The 26,809-nt window shown below is 30.3% G+C and overlaps 1 protein-coding gene across 1 annotated transcript in view; it reads left to right on the top strand.

Annotated features, from left to right (window-relative positions):
* Nucleotides 1-26,809, top strand: part of l(1)G0289 (plexin domain containing lethal (1) G0289) — a 190,612-nt gene that overhangs the window by 160,940 nt on the left and 2,863 nt on the right. The window contains exons 6-11 of the mRNA XM_075355698.1: nt 78-270; nt 5,057-5,266; nt 9,817-9,968; nt 12,947-13,118; nt 18,730-18,875; nt 21,077-21,188. Of these exons, the coding sequence (XP_075211813.1) occupies nt 78-270; nt 5,057-5,266; nt 9,817-9,968; nt 12,947-13,118; nt 18,730-18,875; nt 21,077-21,145 (942 nt within the window). The 3' untranslated portion in view covers nt 21,146-21,188. The remainder of the gene's footprint in view (nt 1-77; nt 271-5,056; nt 5,267-9,816; nt 9,969-12,946; nt 13,119-18,729; nt 18,876-21,076; nt 21,189-26,809) is intronic.

Below are 26,809 nucleotides of genomic sequence, written 5' to 3'. Positions count from 1 at the left end.
TTATACATTATTTTATTATATCTCATTTTGTGTTGGATTGTATCTCTGTTGTAACCTTGTTGTTTTGATTTTTACAGACAGTTCAGTTATCATTTGAATTTCCATTTTATGGCCATTTAGTAACAAATGTGACCGTAGCCACTGGAGGATTTTTGTTTACAGGTGATCATATACATACATGGCTGGCTGCAACACAGTATATTGCTCCACTAATGGCTAATTTTGATACTAGTATTGCTGATGATTCATTTGTTAAATATCAGGACAATGGTATTATTATTTTTTTTATTTATTTTGTTAATTTTAAGTTACAGTTTAGGTGATTATACATTTATGGTTTAATTAGCAGAATTGGTAATTATTTGTTTTTTTCTTTTCAATAATGATGCTGTTTTAGCACTTGCTATTTTTTTATTTGAAAAAATAGTACAAAAAGGTTCATTGGTCCAGAGAATGTATAAATTAATTATCAGTAATTTTCCATGCTTTTTTATGTTGTATTATTGCAACATGTTGTTCATTTTTCATGTTGTACAATAAAATAATTACCTTTAAATATATGTGACAGTAACATATAAAAATAAAGTTCCATTTCATTTACTGATCACTGTTGATCACTGTTTGCCCTTGTGTTAAAAATACTTCCTTAAAATATTTGGTAGCAGATGTATATTAGATTTTTTTATAAACATTTTTTATTAGAAAAATCATGTGACGTGTATTACAGTATAAGAGTCATTCAAATATAAACCAAAGTTTTGCAGCATGGACTGAAGCAGAGCAGTAAATGTTGTGGGGGTACTTCAGGTAGTTAATTGGATGTTAGTGAAGGAGAACAACCGGCCAGCCACTATTAGTTCCCACACAGCAGAATCTCTGAGAGGGGAAAATTCTCTGAAATTTTGACCTGACTCAGGCGGACATTACAGGTGTAACGTCCGCCATCTGCCTCATCCCATCTGGCCTGCCACAAAGCATTACCTTGTTCAATTTCCCGAATTTTGTCAGACACTAACCCACCGAACTTGTAGGTGACATAATTCTGTTGCTGCTCTGACACAATCATGTCTATCGGTTTGATGCCTGCAATCACCAAGATCGCCTTCCTTGAAATCGTACAGTAGCCACTCACTACCATTAAAAGTATAAGATGTTGAGCTCTTAACAATATGTTCCATTAGCTTTTAAACTTTAGCATATCTGCCCATCCAAACAGGCATTGCATGTAGCATAATTACCTTGCAGGTCCCCTTGTACAGGATACTCATGGTCTTAAAATTAAGATCCCCATTCAGGATTCACACACTGAATACCAGAGGAGGCACAACACATTGAAGGTGCTTCTTGAATTGGATTTTCTCACTGAGAAACATCCTGAGGTACTCTTGAGCCTGAACATATTTTATGCACTGGCCTGCCATGAAACATCAACCTGCTGCCTCACTGCCAAATGGCCTTTAAAGAGCATCATAGTGGTCTTCTCCAGGTTGAAAGTCACCTTATGTTGATGACCCCACAGCTCAAGTATCCTGCAAGCCTTTTTTCCCTGTTTAGCCTCCCAGAATTACCGTTCAGGTATTACTTCACACGATGATCCTGCAAGCCTTAGTAGTTCGGACTCAACCTTCCTCCATGAGCATCGTTCGACCAGCCCATCTTCAGCATAAGCCACATTGCAACACCAGACTGCCAGAGCTGGTCAGTTGTAATACCGACGTGAATTAAATTTTCCTTCTAATGGACATTTGTACAGTAGTTTTGAGTTAAAAAAAATCCCTTTTATTCAGTCTCAAAAATCACTTACGTGGTTGTTTTTTATTGTATGGTGTGTTCAGTTTATTTACAATATAGTGTAATCATATTAGTATCTTACAATTAAATTGTTTACTTGTAAGGTGATTGTAATTAATGTAACTTTTTTAATTTTTTGACAGTGAAAATTAGTCCAAAGTGATTAAATGATAAAATAATATTGCTTAAACTTCAAATCCCAATGATGAGTTGTATTTTTTAATAAAGATGATTTTTTTACTGGCAGCAGTTCATTCTTAATAATATAATAATATACTGATACACCTAACTCTGAAATTTATGTAATGATGAGTTGCAGATCAGAATAAATTTTGCATGGCATGATCCTTTTTATCTTTTTTTTTTTATATATATATATTGTAAATGTTTAATTTTTTCTGTCTATATCTATATAAAATTAGGAATATTTTGAAATCTTACCCAACAAATTAAATAATTTTAAAATTGAGCGTAAAATTTACATACTTAATTATTTTTTTATGAAAATGATAATTAACGAAGATTTACTGACTAAAAAATCAAGATAAGTTATTATTACCTATATTATATGAAAATTTAGAATTTCTTCTTTAATCTAGTCTGTTCTGTATCATTCATTACTAATGTATTATATTTTTGTGATGTTTTCAAAACTGATTATTATACATGACCCTGAAAGATCACTTTCTATTTTTAAGTTATATATAGTACATTCAGTTATATATAGTTTGATGTAGAAATTAAGCACTAAAGATATATCTCCAGAATTGCTAAGAAAAAAACAAATGAGCAAGTCAAAATTCAAAACCATTGTTGATTTTTTCAATATCAAAATCATCAGTGTGACTGAGCAGGTACCTCAATTTAAATAGCACGGCTTTGTAGAAGAGTGAATTTTATAAAAAATTAAGACTTTCACCTGCACTTTCTGCCTTGACTGTCAAGCATCTTTTGCTTACAACTGCACTAAAGTTTTTATTATCCACCCTATTCACCAAGTCTTATTGCTTTGCAACTTAAAGTTTTACCCAGAATTTAATAATTTGCTTAAAACCTGATTTTAGCGCTAAAAAAGTATATTACAGGTAACTAATATAAATCTAAAAACAAAAAATTGTGCCAACATAAAGAAAGACTCGTTATTTCTAAGAAATACAGTTGATGTAGGTCACTTAATATATACAAGTAATTTTTTTTTGTAGGAAATATCAAAGGCTAATCCACTGATGTATGTAATTTTATCAAATAACGTACTTGTAAACAAAAATTCACGGGAGTTGCTACATGTGAGGTAAATAAGTAATTTCTCAATAGTATGCCTGAATATGACTCTACAAGCATAGCGTAGGGTTTATATTCAATAAAAAGATGTTGTACTACTGATTGGTCTCTTCTAGTAGCTAATTTGAAGAGAGTTGAAAATGAAACTTTCTGTAGAATGGTCTTGATTTCAAAAGATTTTTCTGTTTTCTTTGGTTCTATGAGTAATTGTACATTAGTGTAGTAGCTCTTTTAAACCATTTCGATTTTATATATATATATATTTTTTTTTTTTTAACTCATTAAGAGGACTTGAGCTCATGTCAAAATGAAATCCTTGAAACAAAAATCTTAAATTACATCTGATAATAATAATCCTGAAAACAGTGTTTCTTTTTCAATAATTTTTATGAAAATAGTTTATTATACGAGGTCTGTTCAGAAATAACTAAATTTTTTTTATCATTAATTTTACAGATTATTGGTCCTTGTTCCCTTCAAAGTGCTCCCCCCCCCCCCTATTTACACACTTTTTGCAGCAGTGTTTCCACTTCGCAAAGCAGTCTTGGATAGCTTCATTTGAAATGGCCTTTAAGGCCTGTGATGAATTTGCGTTAATATCATCAATAATCTCAGAACGGTGTCCTTTCATCACTGATTTTAATTTAAATAAGAAAAATCACAAGGAGCCAGGTTTGGCAAGTAGGGAGGCTGAGGAAAGATAGTCATCTGATTTTTGACAAAGCTGAATGTACGATCACATTGTCGTGGTGAAGAAACCATGAGTTGTCTCGCTAAACTCTGATCTCTTTTTACGGATTTTTTCACATAACCATTGCAAACATCTTGATAGTATGCATGGTACACTGTTTCACCTTTAGGCAAGAATTCAAAATGCGCAATTTCATTAAAATAAAAAAAAAAACTGAAAGCATTACTTTGACATTGGATCAAGACTGATGTGCTTTCTTGGGGCATGGAGATCCTTTGCTGATCCATTGTGATGATTGAACTTTTGACTCAATATCATTATGATCATTTGCTTGAATGTTTCATCGTCATCAACTTGTTCAAGAAGTTGCCAACAAATGTCCGCTTGATTTTCTTTCTGCTGTTCGATCATCAGAGGAACAAACTTTGCTGTAACTCATTGTATGTTTAATTTTTCAGTCAAAATGTCATAGCATGATCCAGTCGCGATGCTAACCTCTTTTGCGAGTTCTCTTAAAGTCAATCAGTAATTTGCAAGCATCAGATCATTGATTTTCCGAATGCGAGTGTCGTGTCATCAGTTGAAATCAAAGGCCTTCCTGGTCGAGGGTCATCTTCAATCGAATGACAACCACTTTTAAATCGTAAAATCCATTAATAACATTGCGTATGACCCAGGTCATCATCTCTGTAAGCTTGTTTCAAAAGTTGAAACATTTCTGTGAAAGTTTTCCCAAGTTTCACGCAAAATTTTTCATTGTATCATTACTCCCAAAATTTGAATATTACAAAAATCGCTATTACCACTTAAACACATTGCATTCAAATAACAGTGACATGAAAACTAAACGAGATATTAACAATCCAAAAAATGTGGTTAGGTTAGGTTAGGTTATGTGGAGCACAATGCTTCTATCCACACGTCACTAAATATCTCCACTGACGTGTAATTAAAAATGTTCAGTTATTTTCTGAAAAGACCTTGTAAATATTTTCAGAAATTTAATATTCCACGCATCAATAGACATAACAGTTTTTACTTCCTTGTATGAAGTAAAGGACTTTGTTAATGAAATAAAATTTTCTGTACATTTAATTTTAAAAAATGTATATGTAATTTAATAGGCGTACAAGGAAGTCATGTGGTGTCTACAACAGATTTTTTTCAAAATACATGAACTATGTTTGAGAAACTCATCATCAAAATTTTGTATAATGTTGGTCACTTTTCTCAAAAGTAATCGTTTTTATATTTAGTGTAGGCTGGTTTTTTAATTGTTGGATTTTTTTTCAGGTACTGCTTTCACAGTACTGTGGGAAAATGTTATTTTAAAAGATAATCCACAACACGGTCGTTATACATTTGAGGCGACATTACATAAAAATGGTGACATTGTTTTTGTCTATAAAAGCATACCAGTTGTTATTGAGGACATAAAAGATGACCAGCATCCAGTTAAAGTTGGTTTATCTGATGCTTACATCATTGACCGGGTAATTTTCTGTAAGTATTTATTAATATTAAATTTATTGGTGATGGCTGTATAAAAATAGATTTAAAATATTTATAAAGCACTGTTCATGACCTGCTATTGTAAATGTAAAATAAGTCATACAAGAACTCCCTCCTCTGATCATTTTCTATGTTGGCTGAGGTATAATAGACGTGCATTTTAAGTTTGTATAAAACTTACTTTACTTCAAATATTGATTTTAAATATTATAAATAATGTTTAGAGTATTAGATTAATTTAAATTAATACAGTTTATTCTCTCTGTAGCAAAAGATCTTGCCAATCTCTTCATAATTTTTATACTAATCAGTATATTTTTGGCTCTTTATTATTCAAAAGAAAAAGCTAAAATTTCATTGCAGCAGTCAAAAAATATGTATCCACAACTACTTATAAATCAACGGGCACAATGTTTTTCAGTGGTTAATAACCAGAATATTTGAACTTTGAATAGAAATGAATTACGCTAGATTATAACCACTGGTTTATGCCTGATAAATAACTTTCATTATCTACTAGGTAACAACAACCAACAACTCAGCAGCGTAGTAGTTCTTTTTGCTTTGTGTAGGTCATTAATGTTAGCCTAAAACAGATAGAGTATTACCCTATGGGTGATCCATTTTGTACTGAAATATACATCTCATTAAGAAACTCTTGTGATTTTGTAACTTATTCACAACTTTATACATGTTTACAGCTAAAATTTTGCATCAGTGAATTTATTTTTCATCATGTGACAAGGAAACTCATAATGTATGGTGTGCAGTAATGGCTGGTACCAGAATACAGTCTTTCACTGTCATAGTTATTGTTATTATTGAACTGTGGTTCAGATATTGTATTTTCCTATGAGGTAACACTATAGTACAGTATTTATACGTTATATTCTTCATTTGTAAAAGTTCTGTTTTTCTTCTTTTTTTTTGAGATTTTAAATAATAAACGCAAAATTGTTTCTTTCAAATAAAAAAAATTAAAATTTTTCAGGCATTAGAAGAGTGAAATGAGCAAGTTGATGTTTTCTATAATTTTAATTTGGTTTCATCTACAAGTAGACTACAGTAAAAAATTACTGAAGGCATACCATAAATGAAACAATAATTGTAAAAAAATTTGAATCCCAGTTTATGATCATCTAGGTAAAACATTTTCAGTGATTTAAGCAACAAAAAAATGTATATTGTACAATTAATAACAGCCCTGAAGTAGAATTCTTCACTAAAAAGTTGCTAAACAAACTTTGAAAAGTTATACAGCGGCTGCATAAATATAAATATTGTCACAATTTCTTGTTTGGCAAAATTAATTAAAGGTTAAATATGTAAAGTAGGAAAATTGTCAAAAAAAAAGAAAGTAACTCACTATTTGTGCCACTATGACAGAACAGAAACAGAAGTTGTCAGTGATAGGCAAACATCAAGTCTAAATTTTTTTTAAATTATGTACAGTACTAAGATGGTAAATCTGCATGGATGACAGCTCTGATCTTTGGTAAGAATGGAATAATGAATTAAAAAATAAAAATAAAATAATTCCTTTACTGGTAGGCAACTGTGCAGAACATCCAGAAATATTCAAGGATTCACAAAATTAAAACTGTCTTTAATTAACAACAATATATATGCACTGCAGTTGATGGACCGCTGTTATCAAATGCTTTAAGAACCATTACAGAAGAAGAAGTCTCAGTGAAGAAACAGAATTGATAAAATACTTTATAACCTTTATTATGCCACCTGCATTCTTCAAACTGGTTTTAATTGAATCAGTAAATGAAACAATTCTTTCTACATGTCACTCTTACTTCATAGAAAATAGTTTCTGAAAAAGATAATTGTACTGACACTTTAGCTGCTCAGTGAATGGATTAAAAGATTTAATGTGTTGTAGTTCCTTTAAGTTTATTAGAAAATATTGACTTTTATCCAAACGCTGATGACAGTTTAGCAACAACAGCCAAATTTGCTGACTATATTGAAATCATTTTTGCATGTTAAAATGAAAACAAAGAAATTGAGTTACAAATTCAGTAAAAAAAGTAAGTTCAGTTTTTACTGACTTCCAAAAAAGTTCTGGATGCTATTAGTCTTATTTAATTATATATATATATATATATATCAAACATTGACTCTTATTTGCAACAGCAAATATTAAATAAAGAAATACAACTGAAGAGAATTATTACCAAATGGTAAAAAAATTATGAGTTACGTATATAGTTTATTAAAAAATAATGATTTGTGAAAATAAGTAAGGACAATTAAAATAGAATTTAGTATTTTTTTTTTTTTAATAAATTATATAACAAAAAAAAAACCGGGAACTTCTAAACCCGGTATTTTATAATTCCCGGCATTATATTTTGTTTGTTAGTTTTAATTATGAAGTTTCTTTTTTATTCTAAATAAGTAATTTTTTGCTGTAGTATCATGAATATTACTTCCCCATGATGTGATAAATTAATCTCTCACATAATCAACCAATCAAATTTTTTTTTCTAATAAGTTTTGACAGAAAAAATTAAATGATGTTGCATATTGCATACATTGTAATTTCCTAAAACCTTCATGAGAGTTAAACATAACCAGCCAGCATGCTGACTCATATATAATAGTTTATCTTGTAAATTGTAACTAAATGTTTGTATTACTAAAATTGTCTTTACTCTAGGTTAAAATGTAATTTTAATATTAATTTCCTTAAGAATAATAAACTCCCATCCAAAACTAATTTATTTCTGCAGTAATCATTAATGTTTGTTCTTTATATATATTAATCGGTATTAATTACAATTATAAAGCATATGCAGCCTCTGAAAAGTACACACTCATTGCACGAAACCGTACTCAGGATTCTTTATTTTGGTGATCAGTAGAACAGTTTTTAAATATGGCTTTGATCATTAGCATTTATCATTATTTCTCACCCTTTTATTTCCAGCATACTTTTCTGTGTGATGTTCCAAATGTTGCAAAACTTTAAATTTTGATGGATTCAGTTTACAATCTTACCCAGGATCCATTTGTATCAACCGCATGATTTTTTTTTCTGTTTTGATGTTTGTGAATTTTATATATTTGGATTTAATATATTTCTTTATATATATTTATTTGTCTATGTTAGTTTATTATTTCTTAAAATAATAGATTTTGTCTAGATTAGCAACATTAATTATTTTTAACTACAATTTCTCCTTAGGTATATAAAAAGTAAAGTAGATTATGTTTTATGAATAAAGGTAAAAAGAAATGTTTTTAGATCACTTGTTATGCCGATTAAAGTTCTGGGGCAGCAAGCAGTGATACCTTTTTTTTCAACCTTCAGGACCACCATTAGCTATTGCTTCAGAGGATGAAATAAATGATTTAGCGTGTGCGAAAATGCCTTGCCTGACCGGGATTCGAACCTAGGACCTCTGAATGAAAGAAACCTCAGAAACTACTCCTATCAGGGCTCTTCTGTGCACACTATTCACATGTGATAAGTTTCTTTTGAGGCTTTCCCCCACACTGATGCTGTGTATAAAATAGAGGAGGTCACCGTTGATACTACCAGCTTTCTTTTAGATGTCCTTGGAGCGCTTTTTGACGTTAGTATTGCATTAAGTGCTTAAAAACTGTTCTTTCTTCCTTCTTACAGCTATTGATGATGTGGTCAGTAAATTTTCCACTTTTATCTAAAAACACTACTAAATATTTTAAGGAGTTGGTTTCATAAATTGGTTCCCCATTTATCACCAAATTTATTGGTCAGATTTTTCATTTACTGTTCATGACAGTGTATCTACATTTCATGAGTGTTAGATTTAGTCCTCGTGCGCTCATCCAATTATTAATCATAGCCAGTGAGCAATTGCCTCTGTCCTGAATTTCTTCACTTCTTCCATGCACCAAGATCTATAGATCGTCGTATAGGCAATCGTCTTCACCCCCCCTCAGTCAACTGTAGTTCCAGAACCCCTTCAGAAGCTAATATCCACAATAAAGGCCCTAATATGAAGCCTTGTGGTACACCTCCGTATATTTTGAATCTTACTTTCTCTTATTGTGCGTCTACGTAGCACCATCTCTCTGTTAAATATTCTTTAATTTGCCTGTGTAGGTATGGACTTATTCCTTTTTCCGGCAGTGATACCTGTACTTCTACAACATTACTTGCAGCGGAACAAATATTGTTTGTCAAGTATTGCTGCTGCTGTCACTTGCTGATTGTTAAACAGTTTATGCCAATGCAGAAGTGTAATTTATAGTTATAACCTTAGAGTTTTCACTTCACTTTTTTGGAAGTGAAGAATTTAATGTTAATTGTTGAAGAGTGTCAGATATATTAGATTTGGCTTATCAATTATAATTTTCACAGTTTAGTTAATTAAAAATGGCATTATATGCAAAAAAATGATCCATTACTAAATGGAATTTTAACATTTTTTCACACAGGCTTCTGATGGGGGACAAGAAAAAATTTGTTTACGTAGGGAAAAAAATTTTAATTAGTAGAATTGTTTTTTTTATGTTATCTTTGTTTACTTTTATTTCAGTTGTTAAAAGAAAGACCATATATGAATATCATCGTGTTAATTTTGATAAAGAAGATATCAAAAATTGGACTGTGATATACCTTCATGCTCTTCCAACATGCCATGATATGAAAGACTGTGATTCATGTATTAGTTCTAAAGTAAACCTTGATGTGAGTATTTTTAAAAAAAAATTTTTTTTTTCTTGTATGAAATTTTTTATTAATATGATATGCTGTTTGACTTGCTTCCAATTTGTGTGTGTGTGTATTATTCAAATATTAATTGAAAACTTTTTATTAATTTACATATGATTGATTCAATAATTATATTATGAACTTTTGAAATTAGTATCGTAAAATAAATACTTCCATATGTATCCTTTTAATTCCTTCAAAATTTAAATAAATATTAACTACAGTGTTACTATAGTTAGCTTTTAGTAACTGATGTTATAGTTAACTAAATGTAAGTATAATTTCAGTAAAGAAAAAAAAGAACTGTATGTTTAAAGATTTATATTTTAAAAACCATTTGAAGGAACAAATTTGAATTTTATATGTAATTTCTTTCTCAGCAAAAACTAGCAAGTTTTTGCTGAGTTTTCCAGTTTATTTGAAGAAACCCTATAGAAATTAAAGAAAATTGCATATAAATAAAGAATCATTTGATCTTGTCTATATTCTTAGTACTAAAATATCAGTGTTCAATAACTTCATTAAAAGATTGTAAAAAATTAGCGCTCAAGAATTTTCAGGAACAGTTTTATCTGTAAAAGGTACCTGTATCAAAATAATTTTCTTGTTGATCAGATAATTTCAATCGACATTTAGTTTACTGGAAAAATGATTGTAAAGAAAAGAATTATTTCCATTAAAATTGATAGGAACCTTGGTCATCTGTTTGAAGAGGTGCAGTAATTTCACATTCCAAGAGTCAGATTGCTAGGACAAGTATGAGATTTATGCTGTATCTGATTTATGCTTATCTGCAATAATAAAATAAACCAAAATGTAGATCTTACAGGAAACTGCCTCTGTTTAAAATAGAATGACAATATAAAAATCAAAGGACTTCAGGACCAAACATTATAGCAAAACTTGTTGGCTACTTGCTATACTATTCATAATTTGAAGTCCAGACAATGCTAAAATAATAACTATAAAAGAAAAAAATTGTATGCTGATGTTTTTTTTTTTTTACAATCTTTAAGGAGGATAACAATGGATTTCTGTATTAAGCTTTGAGACACCATCCTGCTCATATTTAAACTATGAAAATATTTAGGAGAGAGACATAGTTACATTATACTCATTCTTTATGATCAGAATGATTCATCTAAGGAATTTCTTTGGCTTCTCTGGGATAATCAATAATTCATTTATGAGGCATATTTTTAAAAGAGATCTATTTTCAGTCTTCCACCTACAAATGTGATGTAAACAGTTGGTGCTTGCAAAGCTTAGTTAAAATCAATAATCAGCTGTTAGCAACAACAATTTAATAATTTTGTTGTTGTTTGTATTCATCCATTTATAATGAATACTAAAATTTATGATTCCGCTGAGTGTAATGTATGAGGAGTAATCAGATTTTTGATTGCAAAAAGCAATTCTGCGGCAGAAATTCACAGCAAATTTTGACCAGGCCAAATATTGCAGGCTAAAGTTCGATTTTTGATTGCAAAAAGCAATTCTGCGGCAGAAATTCACAGCAAATTTTGACCAGGCCAAATATTGCAGGCTAAAGTTAGACAGTGATATTCATTTCGAGAAGGGCGAACAAGTATTCATGATGAAGAATATAGCAGCCAGCCATCGTTGATAACAGTTGATTTGATTGGAAAAGTTGACAGAAAATTTTGAGAAAACCGGTGCTTTACCATCTCACAATTGGTTTTGATGTTTGATAATCTTTGACTAATGAGGTTTTTAATGAGGTCATGTGCCAGATGGGTGTCAAAGACATCAACAGACAAACAAGCAAAAACGTCTTGCTGCAGCTCATGAATTGCAAAAATGTAATTTATGATTTGTTTGATCACATTGTTACCAGAGATGAAACCTGAATTTTTTATTCAAATGTCGAGACAAAGCAGCAGTCAGTGCAGTAGTGACATTCATCATCTCCTAGAACATAGAAGTTCAAATAAAAGTGTTGGTAAAGAAACTTATGACTACTTTTTTTTGGGGACAAGAAGGGTATTTCCCTTGTCAAATTTAGTGATCATAGAACTACTTGAATGACAATATGTAATGCAAAATGTTAAAAAATCGTGTAACGGTTATAAAAAATAAATAATGTGGGATGCTGTCTCGCAGGATTTTATTTTTTCATGACAATCCTTGGCCACATGCAGCAACTCAGACAGTGAGGTGACTGGAAAAATTTCATTGAAAAATTTACAGTCATCCATTCTACAGTTCTGACTTAGCTCGCAGCAATTATTTTCTTTTTCATCACCTTAAACAGTGGCTTGCATCACAGAGATTTGAAGATGACAACTTGAAAAATATGACTGATGTGGGGTTTAAATCCCTGGAGACAGAATTTCTTGTAAAGGAAATAAAGAAGTTAGTGAAACACTATGAAAAATGAGTTGGAAATTGAAGGCAGCTAAGTAAAAAAGTAGTAAATAAATGTAGTTTGTATGCATAAGTAATAAAGCTTGCTCATAATTTTGAGTTTTGTTTTTATTTCAAAATGGATTTACTTTAAAAATACACTTTGTACATAAGAAGTAGGTAAGTTTCCAAGTTGTCATCTCCTATTTTAACAAATTCATTGCTACTTATATAAAAGTTTAAGTGAAATGGATAACTTTGACAACCTGCAGTTGGAAAGGAATAATAGTCATTTCACATTGCTTCAAGAAAAGTCAGATAATCTGTATGAGTACAAGATTTGTGCTGTATTTTACCCTTACCTGAATTAATGAAGAAATACAAAATATGTGTTACAGAAAAATTCCTAAATTTCTGTACCTAAAGTATAGTTTTTGGTATTACATTTTCGGTTGCCATGAGGGGGTCGGTAAGCATTCATTACTAGAATACATCTCTCCAATATTTTTATTTCATTATATTGCTTTTTTGATTGTAGTTAATTAATTAAAGAATTATAAATATGTAAATATAAACTTTTATTTCAGTGCAAATGGTGCCCAACTGTTGGAAGATGTTCAACTGGATTAGACAGAGCGCGACAAGAATGGTTAATTAATGGATGTGATAGAATTAATCTGTTACACTGCAATGAATCTCCACCACCACCATTTGCACACAAGGCAGATGAACCACCTGTTGTTAATGCAAAACAAAATGGTATTACATTTACATAACTGTTTCTGTTTTCAACTTAAAAAGATTTAATATTTATTATTCATTTTTAGATGATGAAAATTTGAATGATTACGCATTAAATGTTGCTCTTTGAATTTTGTTTTCATTGTAAAATACAACATTAATGTTGATTCTTTTTTTTTCTATAAGGAAGTTCTTCTGGTGAACCTGTTGTAAAACCTTTTTGCAGACAACTTAATAAATGATTTTTTTAACTAAATATTAAACTATCTGTATTGATAATTAGAAAATATTTTTCAGTTTTGGTCTTAATCATTATTTAATGCTAAACTGTTGTGTTTGTATTCTACATATTTATTATTATTATTATGCTTTTATGGCAACATGGGACCACTTAAGTCAATTTTAGTTAGATTTTTTCTGAGAAAAGCGTGTTATTTTACTCTTCCAAGCTGCCCAGTATTTCTTCATCCATTCAGATCTTACTTTCTTTTCTTCATCTGTAAACACCCTCTTCGTTGTATTTTGTCGTTTGTCTGTCTTTTGTTTAAATCTAATGTTTTTGTCTTTTAGCTTTGTAATTTTTCCAGTTTTATTCTGTAGGTCAGTCAGGGAAATTTCCAATTCTTTTATATCTTCTCTAATTTCTTTGATCCATCCTACTTCTAGCTTTTGGAACCAGAGATTCTACATATTTATAACACACTTTAAATTTTCAGTGCCCTGATGTTATTTTGATAATCGGTATACATTTACATAAGGAAGTTTTTCCAGAAATAGACATTAAAAGAGTGTTTAATTATATTTTTAAAAAAGCTTGTTAACATTAGAAATAATATATTTTCCAATATTTCAGAAAGGCTTAACTCGAATTCAAATGTCTTTTAGCTGGTGTCTTCTCTTATTTTTATCAAGATACAAGTTTTTTACCTTCTGTTCTATGCAAATTACTTTTTATCATGAGGGCAGCATTTTCTGTTGGCTCTTTCATATTTTTAAAAATAAAAATAAAAAAAATGTAAAATAAGTTTTATTCAGTTGAAATCATTCTAAAACTAAACATACATAATACAATTTTAAATTATTTTAAGTGTTTTGGATGTTTGTGCCTTCTGAAATGTTAGTAAATTGTTAGTAATCTTTTTTATTTGTGTTTTTTTCCAACTTATTTATATGTAACATTACTTGAATTATGATAAGTTTGAACATGATTATTAAAATTGAAATTGAAATTGAATTATTATTAAAATATTGGTTGAACTTAAAAAAAAATAGTAATAAAGAAGTGTTTAATGTCACATTAATTCAAAGTTTTAAAATTGTGTTGAAAAGATTTTTGTTATTAAGAAAAAAATAGCAATTACCAATCAAATACATTGACATAAAATAATGTTGACCAGTAACATACAGCAAGTAATATTTTTTTTAATTATTTTTAAGAATGCGTATAAAATAAATATATCATTGTAATAAATATAAGATGAACATATCTTTGTCCACATGTTAATCAGCAGTCATATATTGTCATCATTTCCTTGTATGCTAACTAAATACACCAGAAAAAATTTGGTAATTTATTTAAAGTAGAAACCAAATAATTATTATTCAATAATAAGAGCAGACATTCCAAAAGCAAAATTAATTGGTTCATGTTTTAATATGCCTTCTTGTGTGAATGTGTATAAAGATGAAAATACTCGTGTAGGAAAATGAAAAGAAACAAGTCAGATGTTAAAAAAAAAAATAATAAAAAATAAATCAAATAAAATTAAATTAAAGTTAGAACCTATATTGGCATATATTCTTTTTCAAACTTCATAATTTTTTATTAATCTGTTTTGGAAGTACATAAAAAAAGCTCTAAAACTAATTAAGTCACAAAAATTATTTCGATGTACTAATTGAAAGAGTAAGTTATTTTTATTATGAAAGAAGAAAAAAACCATATGATTTCTGTTGGCAAGATTACTGGAAATTGGAAATACTGTCTCGACAGATTAAATTATATATATAATGGGTCATTCAAAGAATTAAGAACATTTCAGAGAGTAAAGGCAGTAAACTTAAACTAAGTAATAATAATTATAAAAAAAAACCAACAAAGAATTGTTTAAGTTTCTAGGTTTTACCATTGACAGATTTTTGTTTGGGTTTTTTTAACATATTAATGATTTTATTACTTTTTCTTAAATCGATCAAATATTATGAAATATAAATTGAAAACAATTTTGGAGATTGAGTTTAGATAACAAATTTAATAGAATATTTTAGAAATCTCATTCTACAGAGCATTCCTAAAAATTAATAACTCTTCGTATGATTCCCTTATAAAGAAAAATTTTAATTAAATTTTGCATTTTAATATAAAATCTATTTAATGATGTTGTAAGAAAACAAAGAAAATGTAAGAACAAATTCTACATTACCCAAGGCAATAAGCCTTGCACTACAGATAATAAGTGGTCTTATCAAAATGACTTATCTGCAGGGATTGAAACTTAATACAATTAAGACCTCATGTGTAGAATAATTTTTCCTAATTGGTGTGTAATGATTAAGGCTGTTTAGAAATCTTAAGTAAAATCTATACAGTCCTTATCGCCTTGTTAGCTTGGTACTAAAATTAAACAACGTTAGAACTTATATTGATAAATATTCTTTTTCAAATTTCATAAGTATTTAGTAATCTGTCTTGGAAGTGTATAAAAAAAAACTCTAAAACAATTAAGTCAATCATTTCCTCATCCTCCCCTAAGTTTGATTGACTTAAAATTTTGGTATTATAAACGTATGTAGTATTAGAGCAGATTAATTATGCAGTGTGACATATTTGTGCATGTTTTCATGTGTCATTTTTCCAGTTTTAACAATTTCAACTGTATCTTGACTTTTTTTAAACTGATTTGATTTGAGGTGTCATTTTGATTACTGTAAAAGGTTTAACATTTATTTAATAAAACATTCAGTAAAATTAATATTTATAATTATTAATGATTAAAAACATTTAAATGCCCCCATTTTGGAATTTTTAAAGGTAAAATTTTCTAATTTATTGTAGATATTTATTTGTACATTTTTTTTTGTAGAGATTTTGTTGCGTACATGTAAATTTAAACATATATCATGTCTCTAAATAAAAACTATTTGATACAAAAACTGACAGAACTTATTTAATGTTAAACACTACTTTCTTCTATATGAGGAGCATTCTCGTTTCTTATTAGGTACTACTTTAGAACCACTGGCTACATTTGTTCAGAACTGCTATCATCATCACTCAATTACAATTTTGGATTCACTATAATTATGACTGTCAACTTTATGTTGAAAGTAAGCTTTCTCAATATATTTTTCAGCATTACAACATTTATACAGTTTCCAACATTACAATTTTCAAAAAATTCTGAAACATAATATCTTTTTTCTGTGAAAGTGAAACCAATTTTTTGTTTGGCCACTTTACATTTCAATCTGCACAAATCATTTCAGTGAAGTGTTTGAAGTTCAAGTTGATGAGGTAACAACAGTGAAGGATCATACTCCATTATAATTTTCCCACGTCAAATGTTTTACTGTTTGAAATTCTTAACTATTTGTTGTTGATGTTGTTGCCAAAGTGGTCTTTTTGTGTTTTTCTACAGCATGGTGTTTACCATTACGTGTTATCACATGCACATAGAAGTAAAATACAGCAAATTCAAGAGATTAACTCCATTGTTATCAAAACGACGGGTATTTCTTTAATGATAAATAGCAGTATTTATTTTACAATAATCTGGCAGATTAAAAGGCTCATGTATTAGAAAAATTAACAATTTAATACTTTATGTTGTGTAGAATTATCATTTTGTTTTGACTCTTAAGTTACTTATTGAAGTACAGGATATATGCAGAAAATTAAAAGGGGTCATGAAAATCATAAACAACAAGCCAGTAAATTAAAAACAGCCAAATATTTAGTACATAATTAATTTTATTATGAAAGAAGTAATAACTGTTCATGATTAAAAATGTTATTTAATTCTTTCAATAAATCTGTAGACAAAAAATTAATTATTGATAATTGTTAGAAATTTATATTTAATAAAAAATGTTAAAAAAACTTATGATTGTTTGAAGAACCGCTACTGTAAAAAAAAGTAAATCAGCATAGTTTTTATCTTTGATTTGCTCATTCAACACTTTTTCTGTCGAGGAGATGACGGAGTGTGCTACTCTTTGCTTTGCCGCTTTGTTTCAGGATCGTACTCAAATATCCAGGATTCATAACCTGTGATCACACGATTGAAGAATTCTTGGTAGTTGTCAATCCTCTCAAGAAGATCAACGCACACGTTTCTTTGATTGTCCTTCTGTTCCGTTGTGAGGTTTTTCAGCGCCAATTTTACACAAACCTTTCGCATGTCCTAATTGTCTGTCAAAATTTGATGTACGGTGAAAGTGTTTAAATTTAACTGTTCATTCATCATCCATATTGTTAAATGACAGTGTGATCTCACAAGAACCCTCACACACAACATTTTCGTCAGATTTTGAAGTTGAAGGTCTCCCTGAGCGTTTTCTTCAACGTGTTCTCGGCCTTCCAAAAATGATTTGTGCCGGCGGAAAACTTGTGCTCTTGATAAGCAATGTTCCTCATAGGCCTGTTTCAACTTTTCAAAGGTCACACTCATGGATTCCCGAAGTTTAACACAAAACTTGATTGCACAACGTTGCTCTAAATTCCGATGCTCCATTTTCGTAATGCACAACAAAAACACAACTTCACTGATGGCGCTGTCAAAAATAATGTGTTGGCTGAACGGAGTTAAAACTCGTACAGAACATGTGGAAGGGATGAACAAACCGGTCTAGCACAGACTGGTAGACACAGCATTCAGATCGCTCGCAGTGCTATCAATCTCATTACCTTTCTCACACACCTTGTATATACTACTGTATTTTAAACTTCTTATATCCACCATAATAAAATAAAGAATCTTCATCTTGATTCTTTTAGTGGTACATAATGTTAAAAATATATATATATATATATATATATACATAGAGAGAAAGAGCAATATCATACATTATATGATATTAAAATTCTAAAATAGGCTTGGATAAAATAGTTTTTCTCATCCTCCATTTCTTTTTCAAATCAAATACTTATTGAATTTTACTTATTGTCCATTAGTCCATTTGAGATGAATCATGTGATGCCTATTTAATAAAAACTGCAGATGTTTTGGTAGTAACAAGAGAACAAAGAAATATAATAACCAAATAAAAATATCCTCCTGCAGTAGTTGTAAAAAATTGAAAAAAACAATTTTAATTTAAAAAGTACATGACTTTGAAATTTCCTGAATATTATATGAGGTTGATTATTGATACTTAGATGCATCAACAACCTTATTGCTATTTATAATAGAGAAAACAGTTTGATACTACCAAGTGTCATCTATGCCCCAGTTCATGACTGGCAAGCGTGTCAAAAACAATATTTGTGTTAGAAATAAATTCTGACTGTAGTTCCACTACTCCATTATGTGTTCCTGCTTTGGTCATAAACAGGGTTGAAGACTTAGACCTTAAGACCAGTTACAGGTGTTTTTCTAACAAATTAATAATTATTTTTTTATGTTCAAAGGTATACCTAAGGAGAAAAGCAGAAAAGTGTTAAGCTCATCGGGCCTAATTAGCGTATTAGTAATTATGACATCCATGGCCACTGTTGTTTTCTTAATATACGCTTATCGTAATCCACATTCAACACCTGGGCAGATTCTGATTAGGGTCAGTAATAAAATATTATAAATCCTGTATATTATATCACTGTAAATCTATCATGTTATAATGATTTGAATAATTTTCTTATATTCAGTTAATTAGAATTAAATAAATTTTGTGTTAAGAGACTCGTAAAAAAAATTGTTTGTATGATGATTACATATCCCTTATATTTCTTTATAATATGTGAATACAGTTGTAAAAATAATACTGTGTGCTGTCTGCAATGGACACACAAACTCTAAGTGTCTTTTGCCTCACCATAGTTATTTGCATCTTATTCTACAGATTGTTTTATCTTTTGTAGATTGTAAAATTCCATTTGTCATTTTACCATAATTCTCTGTTTCTTGAAGTGTAAGAAATTCACTTTTCTTCTGAATTAATTTTATTTTGATTTTAATCGGATCAACTTTACTGTAACTTTTTTGTAGTATAATAAGTTTCTTTCACCTTGTTTGTTACAAACTTTGTTTTAATCATTGATTTTTTGTGTATACTTTCAATATTTCTATTTAAATGATGAGTCTACTTTCTATTTAACATTACAATGAGTATCTGTTTCAATATTTCTATATTTATGCAGGGGTGGGAAAAAACTGAAACAATTTGTGGTTTGTTTTATGTCAGCCACTTTTCTGCCGATGTCATTCTATTATTGTTTTAATGCGATTGTTATTCATAGTTAGGAACTGAATGATTTAAAAATAATGTTTTATGTAAATTTTGTGTTCATTTAAGGTCAGTTTTCAGAAAGCAGTTTCAGAATTTAATTCATTATTAAATATTGATTAAATTTTATCAATTCTTTTTATATTTCCAAGATACAATATTCATGATCTGTAAATAAGTATTAATTTGTTCATTGTATGAAAGTGGATCAATAAGTGCCCATGTTAGGAAAGAAAATGCAAGTTTTTCAGAAAACTTTTTTTTATTTTTCAACATAATCTCCTTTTAGGAGGATACACTTTTCCCAATGTCCCTGCCATTCTTTTTTAAAACTCTCTAAAAATATGATTTGTCAAACTTCAAAATAGGCTTCTGTCTTGACGATGACTTCTTCGTTTGAGCCAGATTTTTTCCTGCATGCCATGTTTTCTCATGTTGGGGAACAGAAAGAAGGCGCAGGGATCCAGGTCGGACAAGTACTGTGGATGCAGTAGCAATTCGTAGCACAGTTCATGCAATTTGACCGCGATAATTCCGAATGAATGAGCTGGTGTGTTGTCGAGATGAAACAGCACTTTTTTCTTTGCCAAGTCAGGCCATCTCTGTTTCAATTTCTCTTTGAATCGGTCCTGTAATTCACTGTAGTACTGCCCTGTGATTGTGCTTTCTTTTTCCAGAATGTCTATGAGGATTATTCCCTTCACATCCCAAAAAATCATAGCCAATGACTTGTCTGGCCAATGGGACTGTCTTGGCCTTCTTTGGAGCAGATTTGCCTGGAAAATCCATTATTTTGATTGTCATTTGGTCTCTGGCGTATAGTAATGGATCCAGGTTTCATCAGTGGTGATGACGATATAAAAACTCATTCGGATTTCCCTTAAAGAGGTCCAAATACTGCCTTGAAATTGACAGCCTTATCATTCTTAACTTATCATGTAAAATATTTATTGCCATTCTGTACGACACACCTACGGCCTCTACTACTTCGTGCACTTTTGTTCAGCCATCAGCAAGAATAACAACATGATTCTTATCAACAATTTCCTCAGTAACCATGTTTGCTGGGTGACCTGGGTGCTCCTCATCAAAAACAGATGTATGATCACATTTAAATTCATTAAACCAATATCTCAAAGTTGTCATAGATTGTGAAAAGTCCTTATAGACAGAATCCAACTTAGCTTTTATTTCTTCACACGTTTTTCCATCCAAAAATAAAAAGCAAATTATGGATCGATATTGTTCTTTTTCCATTGTATCGAAAAACACCAGACACGTTAAATACAAATTGCTGCCAAATAAAAACTTACCTAAGAATCAGTCTGAAATTTTTTATGGCATCGTTTGATAAATCGTAGTAGTATACTGTAGTAATGCCAACATTCCTCAGCAATGTCACCTGTCTTCAAACACAGATACTTATTGATCCACCCTTGTATATTGTTTCAAAACTATTAAAAATTATATTCTTTTAATTCTATTTTTTATTCATAGAATATAGTTTTACTTATCATATTGTCGTATTGTTTTAGTACCGTCCAGCTCAATGGAGATGGAGACGTGGTGAAGCACGTTATACTGCAGCAACCATACACATGTGATATAAAATTAGATTAATGTATTTAATTATGAATATACTTTCTGGTAAGTTTACATTTAATTAATATAATATTGTTTTTATTAAGAAATAAGTTGTAATGTATAGATACTTGTGTAAACATGAGATATTTCAAAAATACAAGAGTATTTCAGAAAGGTGGTAAGAGCTTTGTAGTTAAGGTTATAGATTGAAATATAGACTTAAAGTAGGGTATGGTAAGATTGAAGAACTACAAAGTTAAAAGCAATTGGAAATTATACTTTCAAAGTACGATCGAGCCTTTCAGTACAGTGTAATGGTATCCTAGGATATATTACATTATATAATATTCTAGAGGTGGAATAATTCCCTTATCATATTTCTACCTGGGATCTACACAAATCAAAATTAAAAACTATAACGCTAATATGCTTTGAGTGGACTGATGTCAAGTACTTGAAAAAAATAAAAGTTAGAGATTTCAAAAGAAGAATTATTCGGTTCGAGAAATATACTTTATTATGAATATTTTTCTTGAATTTTATTTATAAATTAAAAAGCTTAGTTGTTAAATTTTAAGACAGTCAGTGAGGAATGATATTTAAATGAGGATTGTTGATGATAGTATTACAGGATAATTATAATGGATGTACAGGAATAAAGATGGTAATGTTTAAGGAAATCTTAAAGTTTAATAAGAGATTTTTTTTAAAATCATAAATGTGTATATTACCTCTTCAGAAAGAATTGAGAAATGAGGTGACTTAATCTAGTTAAATAAAAAATAAATTTGTTTGCTGTACAACTTGCACATAATGAAGAGTTAAGTTACATCATATAAAAATTTAATGATTCATGATTAATTAATATAAAATATAATAGCCAGTAATAATACACTATGAAGAAAGCATTTCTTTCATTAGTCAAAGTTCATTTTATTACACAATTTATCACTTATACTATCATCATCATCCAATGTTCCGTCTGGCGTCAAGTCCTTTACATCATCATTGTTTCCATTGATTTCTGTTCCACGTCTTCTTTTTACATTTCCAATGCATTTGTCAAGATTCCACTTCCTCTAACTGCAAGTCCTAACTGGTTTCCTTTTCTTTCTGTGCTTCCACATAAGTGCTCTATCTTCTTCAATCCTGTTCATTACTTCCTCAATCCTCATTATTCATCCATCTAACTCCATATCCACTTTTCTAAAGCTTCAATCCTGCTCCCTGTTCCTCTTCATTATCTTCCATACTTTACTTCCTTCCATACAAGACATTCCATATGTAGCATTTGGGTTAAGGAAGCTAATTTGTGGACCATTCATTTGCATATGTTAGGAAGCTAACCACTTCCGTAACTTAAAAATCAAGACTTTTAACGCTTAGTTTCCTCTTCTTACTAAAGCATATATTCCCAAAGTGGATGATAATACCCCCTTGTGAGCACTGGAGACCTTCAGGAGATGGGGCACTAGAAGGCCCATAGAAAATTGAGGGACATTCAAGCAGTCTAGGAAGGTGATGGCTGATTAAAAAACAGGCAAAAGTTAAGTTTTCCTGATATTTCAAACTAAAATGTTAAATAAAATGTAAGCTTAAACTCAGAAATAGGATATACCAGATTTAAAAACAATAATTGCAATTATTATTTTTAACACATAGAAGTTTAAACATTTTGGGGAGCGCTAGAAAATTTTTGATTCTCAATTGGACAGTGGGCGAAAAGTTTTAGAATCAATGTACTTCCTTTGTTATCCTATCCTTATGGCTTCCTTTGTTATCACTATCCTTTCTTTTATTTCCTTTGCACTATTGCATTCCAATGTCACCACATACCCCAAATACCTGTAATTTTTTTACTCTTTCCTATTCATCATTCGCTCCTTACCATTAAATCCTCATTGTTGTTTTCTTTCGTTACTTTATTTTTCCTGTATTTATTTTCATTCCTTACTCCAGACCTGTTAATCTTTGAAGTGCGAGTGTGGAATCGGCTAGAATTACCATATCATCAGCAAACTTTATGCATCTTATTTTTCGTCCTATATTTATTCCTTCTTCTCCTTCTATTCATATTAATGATCAACCATTCATTACAAACTTCTAATTTTCATAGTTTACTTCATAAAATACAACGTTTAATTGATTTGTACATTCAGTATCATTACCCATTTCAAATAGATCTCTTCCTTATTACTTATAATCTACAACAAGAAAGTCCTAATTTCAGAATAAACTGGGCATGTAAGAACAAAATAAAACTTGTCTTCTAGTTCTTGCATATTACATACAGTACAATTATTTTCAAGTATTACATTCAAGTATGTGCTTCACTTTATCAGTATAAAATTCTGGTAATTTTTTGCTTATTAGCCATAATAAGATGGTGTTTTATTAGTGCTACCATTATGACTATATTTTTCTTTCTTTTTTCCAATCAAACATAACATTTTTATTGTTATTTGAATTTATGATACTTCCATCTCCTAATAACTTTTAAACATATCTTGTGCTAGGCATAACCAGGTGACTAATATCTGGCCCGAATAATTGTCTTAAACTTGTCCCTCAGTTAAATCTGCTAATATCACTACTCTTATAGCCAGTTGCATCATTTGCCAATCCCATATCCACCCTCATAAAATTGTGGGATGTGTTAAATAGTAAATTTAGTAGTCTTTTGAAAAACTACCACTCTTAAGATCATAAAATTTATATACAACTAAAAGAATATTCTGTACTTAACAGATTGCTAATGTTGGCATTCTTTGTTTCAATTTGCTTCTTTCCTCTGTAGAACTTCCAATTGAGCTAAAGACTGTTCCCAATTATAAATATTATTTTACTAGCTCAATGACCTTTCTTCTGTTAACAAATGTATGAAATTTTATCTGATCTGCCAATTGATTAAACTCTACCCTTTTTTATTTTTCAACATTGACTACCAAGTCGTATTCACAAAATTTACTTAGGATTTTCAACTTCCTTTATCCATCGGATCAAGTCTGACTGAGTTGCTACATCGTCAGCGTATAAAACCAACATCAGCTGAATTATATCATTAATTTTTAATCCTCATGTTTTGCTTTTTAAAAACTCATTGATGCCCCCACATGTGAATTAAATAACTAATAATCTGTCTCCTTGTAAAACATCTTTAGTTATAGAAATTTTGTTTGAAAAAATCTCCATTATTATTTTTTGCTAGAAATCTCGTTCAGGTTCTTCAACGCCTTCTATCATCTTTACTCATACCCCCATATCTTCTTGCAGTGTATTGCACAATTTCTCCATTTTTTGAGTCAAAAAATGTCTACTGAAAATCAGTAAATATCACAAAACACAGATACCCGTTCAGTGTGCAAGTGGACAACAGAATTAGTTAACAGTAAGTTAATATATATTCTCACTGACCAGGATCTAAGCAAATTCTATAATTGCACAAAAGAAAACAAAATTTGCCTGTTTCCATTTACATTTTATAAAGTTTTACTCCAGTAATATTAGAAAAAAAATTGTACTTAAAAAGTTTCCATCAGATGGCTTTTATACAGGTTTCTCTCTCATTCTTGGAACCTTTGAATTACCTTTTGGTTTTATTCTACATTTCACAGAAACTGTGAACATTGCCATAAAAAAGAGACAGTTGAACCCTGAAGTGAATTTTGCTCTTCTGTTTTCTAACCATCTAACTTCTCTTGGATACTTTGACTCAAATTTCCTCTTCACTCCTGCATGTCTATTTCTTCCTTCTCTTGCTCTCCCAATGTTCTATATTTCCACAGGACTTCCTGCAATGGAAAATCTTCCCCTATTTGCTTGGAAAAAACTTTACTATTTTGAGTATACTGTCAGCTAGCAAACAGTTGTATTTCTGTCATACTTTTCCTCAATTTCTGATCAAGATTCTCATTTATACATACTGGGTGATTCAAAAAGAACTTCACAACTTTAAAAGCTTTAAAATTTATTTAGATAACTTACAGGTTTGGTTGATGTCTCATTTCATAGCAAAACACATCAAGTTTTTATTGACATAGTTCATTAGTACTGAACTCAGACATCAGTGTTGTTAAAAGTGGATACATTTTCTGGTACAGAACATGCTTGCTGTCTGTTTTGGTTTCACGATTTGCAGTTGGCAACTGCAGTTCAATGTAATTTTCATAGAGTACGGTAGGAAGTCTTCTAGTAGGCATGTAATTTACCCTTGGTACCAAACCTTTGTTGAGAAGGTTGTTCTGTAAAACATGCAAAATCACCAGGATGCCCACACATCCCTGAAACTGCTGTGGAACAACTCAGAGAAAGCTTTGCACATAGTCCAAAGAAATCAATTCGACGTGCATCACATGAGATTGGCATTCCACAAAACGACTGTTTAATGCATATTACATAAACGAATGTACTTTAAGCCATACAAACTAACCATGGTTCAACACATTACAGATGACGACAAAGTTGCTCAGCTGCAGTCTTGTGTGGAAGTGATGGATAGAATTTCAGACAATACATTTTTTAACAATGTAATTTTTAGCGATGAGTCAATATTTCACATCAATGGCACAAGATGAACACTTCTCGTTACTGCAGAATATGGGGTAGCAACAACCCTTATGAAACTTTGTATCACATTCGTGGTAGCCATAAGCAAACAAAAACTGTACTGCCTGTTCTTCCAGAGGGCAACCATAAATGGTATTGTTTATCTTGATATGCTTCAAATTATCTTATTCCTCAGTTATATGATGATGACAAAGATGGACACCATTACTATCAGCAAGATGGCACAAACTCACTACTGCCTAGAAGTTTGAGATTTTCTTTATATTAGATTCCTTGGTCAGTGAATCAGTTGTGAAGATCCAATTACATAGCCACCTCACTCCCCAGGTTTGACTAGATTTTTTCTCATGAGGCTTGATTAAAGATCAGGTTTAGTATCACCTTTGCCTGCTGATCTTATTGGGCTAAAACTTTGAATTAACACCATAGCTGCAGAGGTAACGCATGGCTTGCTGTCTACAGTCTGAAATGAAATTGACTTCAGGTAGGATGTATTTCTCTTTACAAATGGAAGCCATATCAAGTCAAAGTGAATGTCAGATGACAAACTTGATGTGTTTTTCTGTGAGGTGAGACTAAACGAATCTAAGTTATCTCAATAAATTTTCATATGCTTTTAAAGTTGTGAAGTCCTTTTTTAATCACCCGGTTTGTTGTTCTCTTCAATAACCTCTATTTCTTTAATATCTGCCATTTTGTGTATCCTGAGGGATATGGGTTCAAGAAAGGTTTTGGTTTTACCCTACCTAAACAGTTGGCAGAGCTAATTTCAAAATCTTCTCTCCTGTAAGAATAGTTTGTCATTTAATATATAATAATGACTATATGTAAATCTCTAAAATCAGATAGGTCTGCTATCTCTGGTAGCCCTGGAAAGATTACATTTCTGTCCCTTTTTAATCTGTCTATTTCATTAGCTTGTTTCAGCTTCTTTTTTTAGCGTTTTCATTTTTGTTCAGAAATTCATTCATTATTTTCAATGCAATCTGTAAAATTTTAGGAATAGGGCCTTAGTTCCTCTTTTATTGCCTTTCCTCAACACCTGTTTAATAACGTTTCTAAAATCATTTAGAAAATATATCATATCCAGCTCCACATTTTTTTTATTTTTCACGGTT

Source organism: Lycorma delicatula, chromosome 2 (genome assembly GCF_047948215.1).
Source record: "Lycorma delicatula isolate Av1 chromosome 2, ASM4794821v1, whole genome shotgun sequence".
Lineage (NCBI taxonomy): Eukaryota > Metazoa > Arthropoda > Insecta > Hemiptera > Fulgoridae > Lycorma > Lycorma delicatula.
Note: the sequence above shows the minus strand (reverse complement) of the source record. Positions and strands in the feature narration are given on the sequence as shown.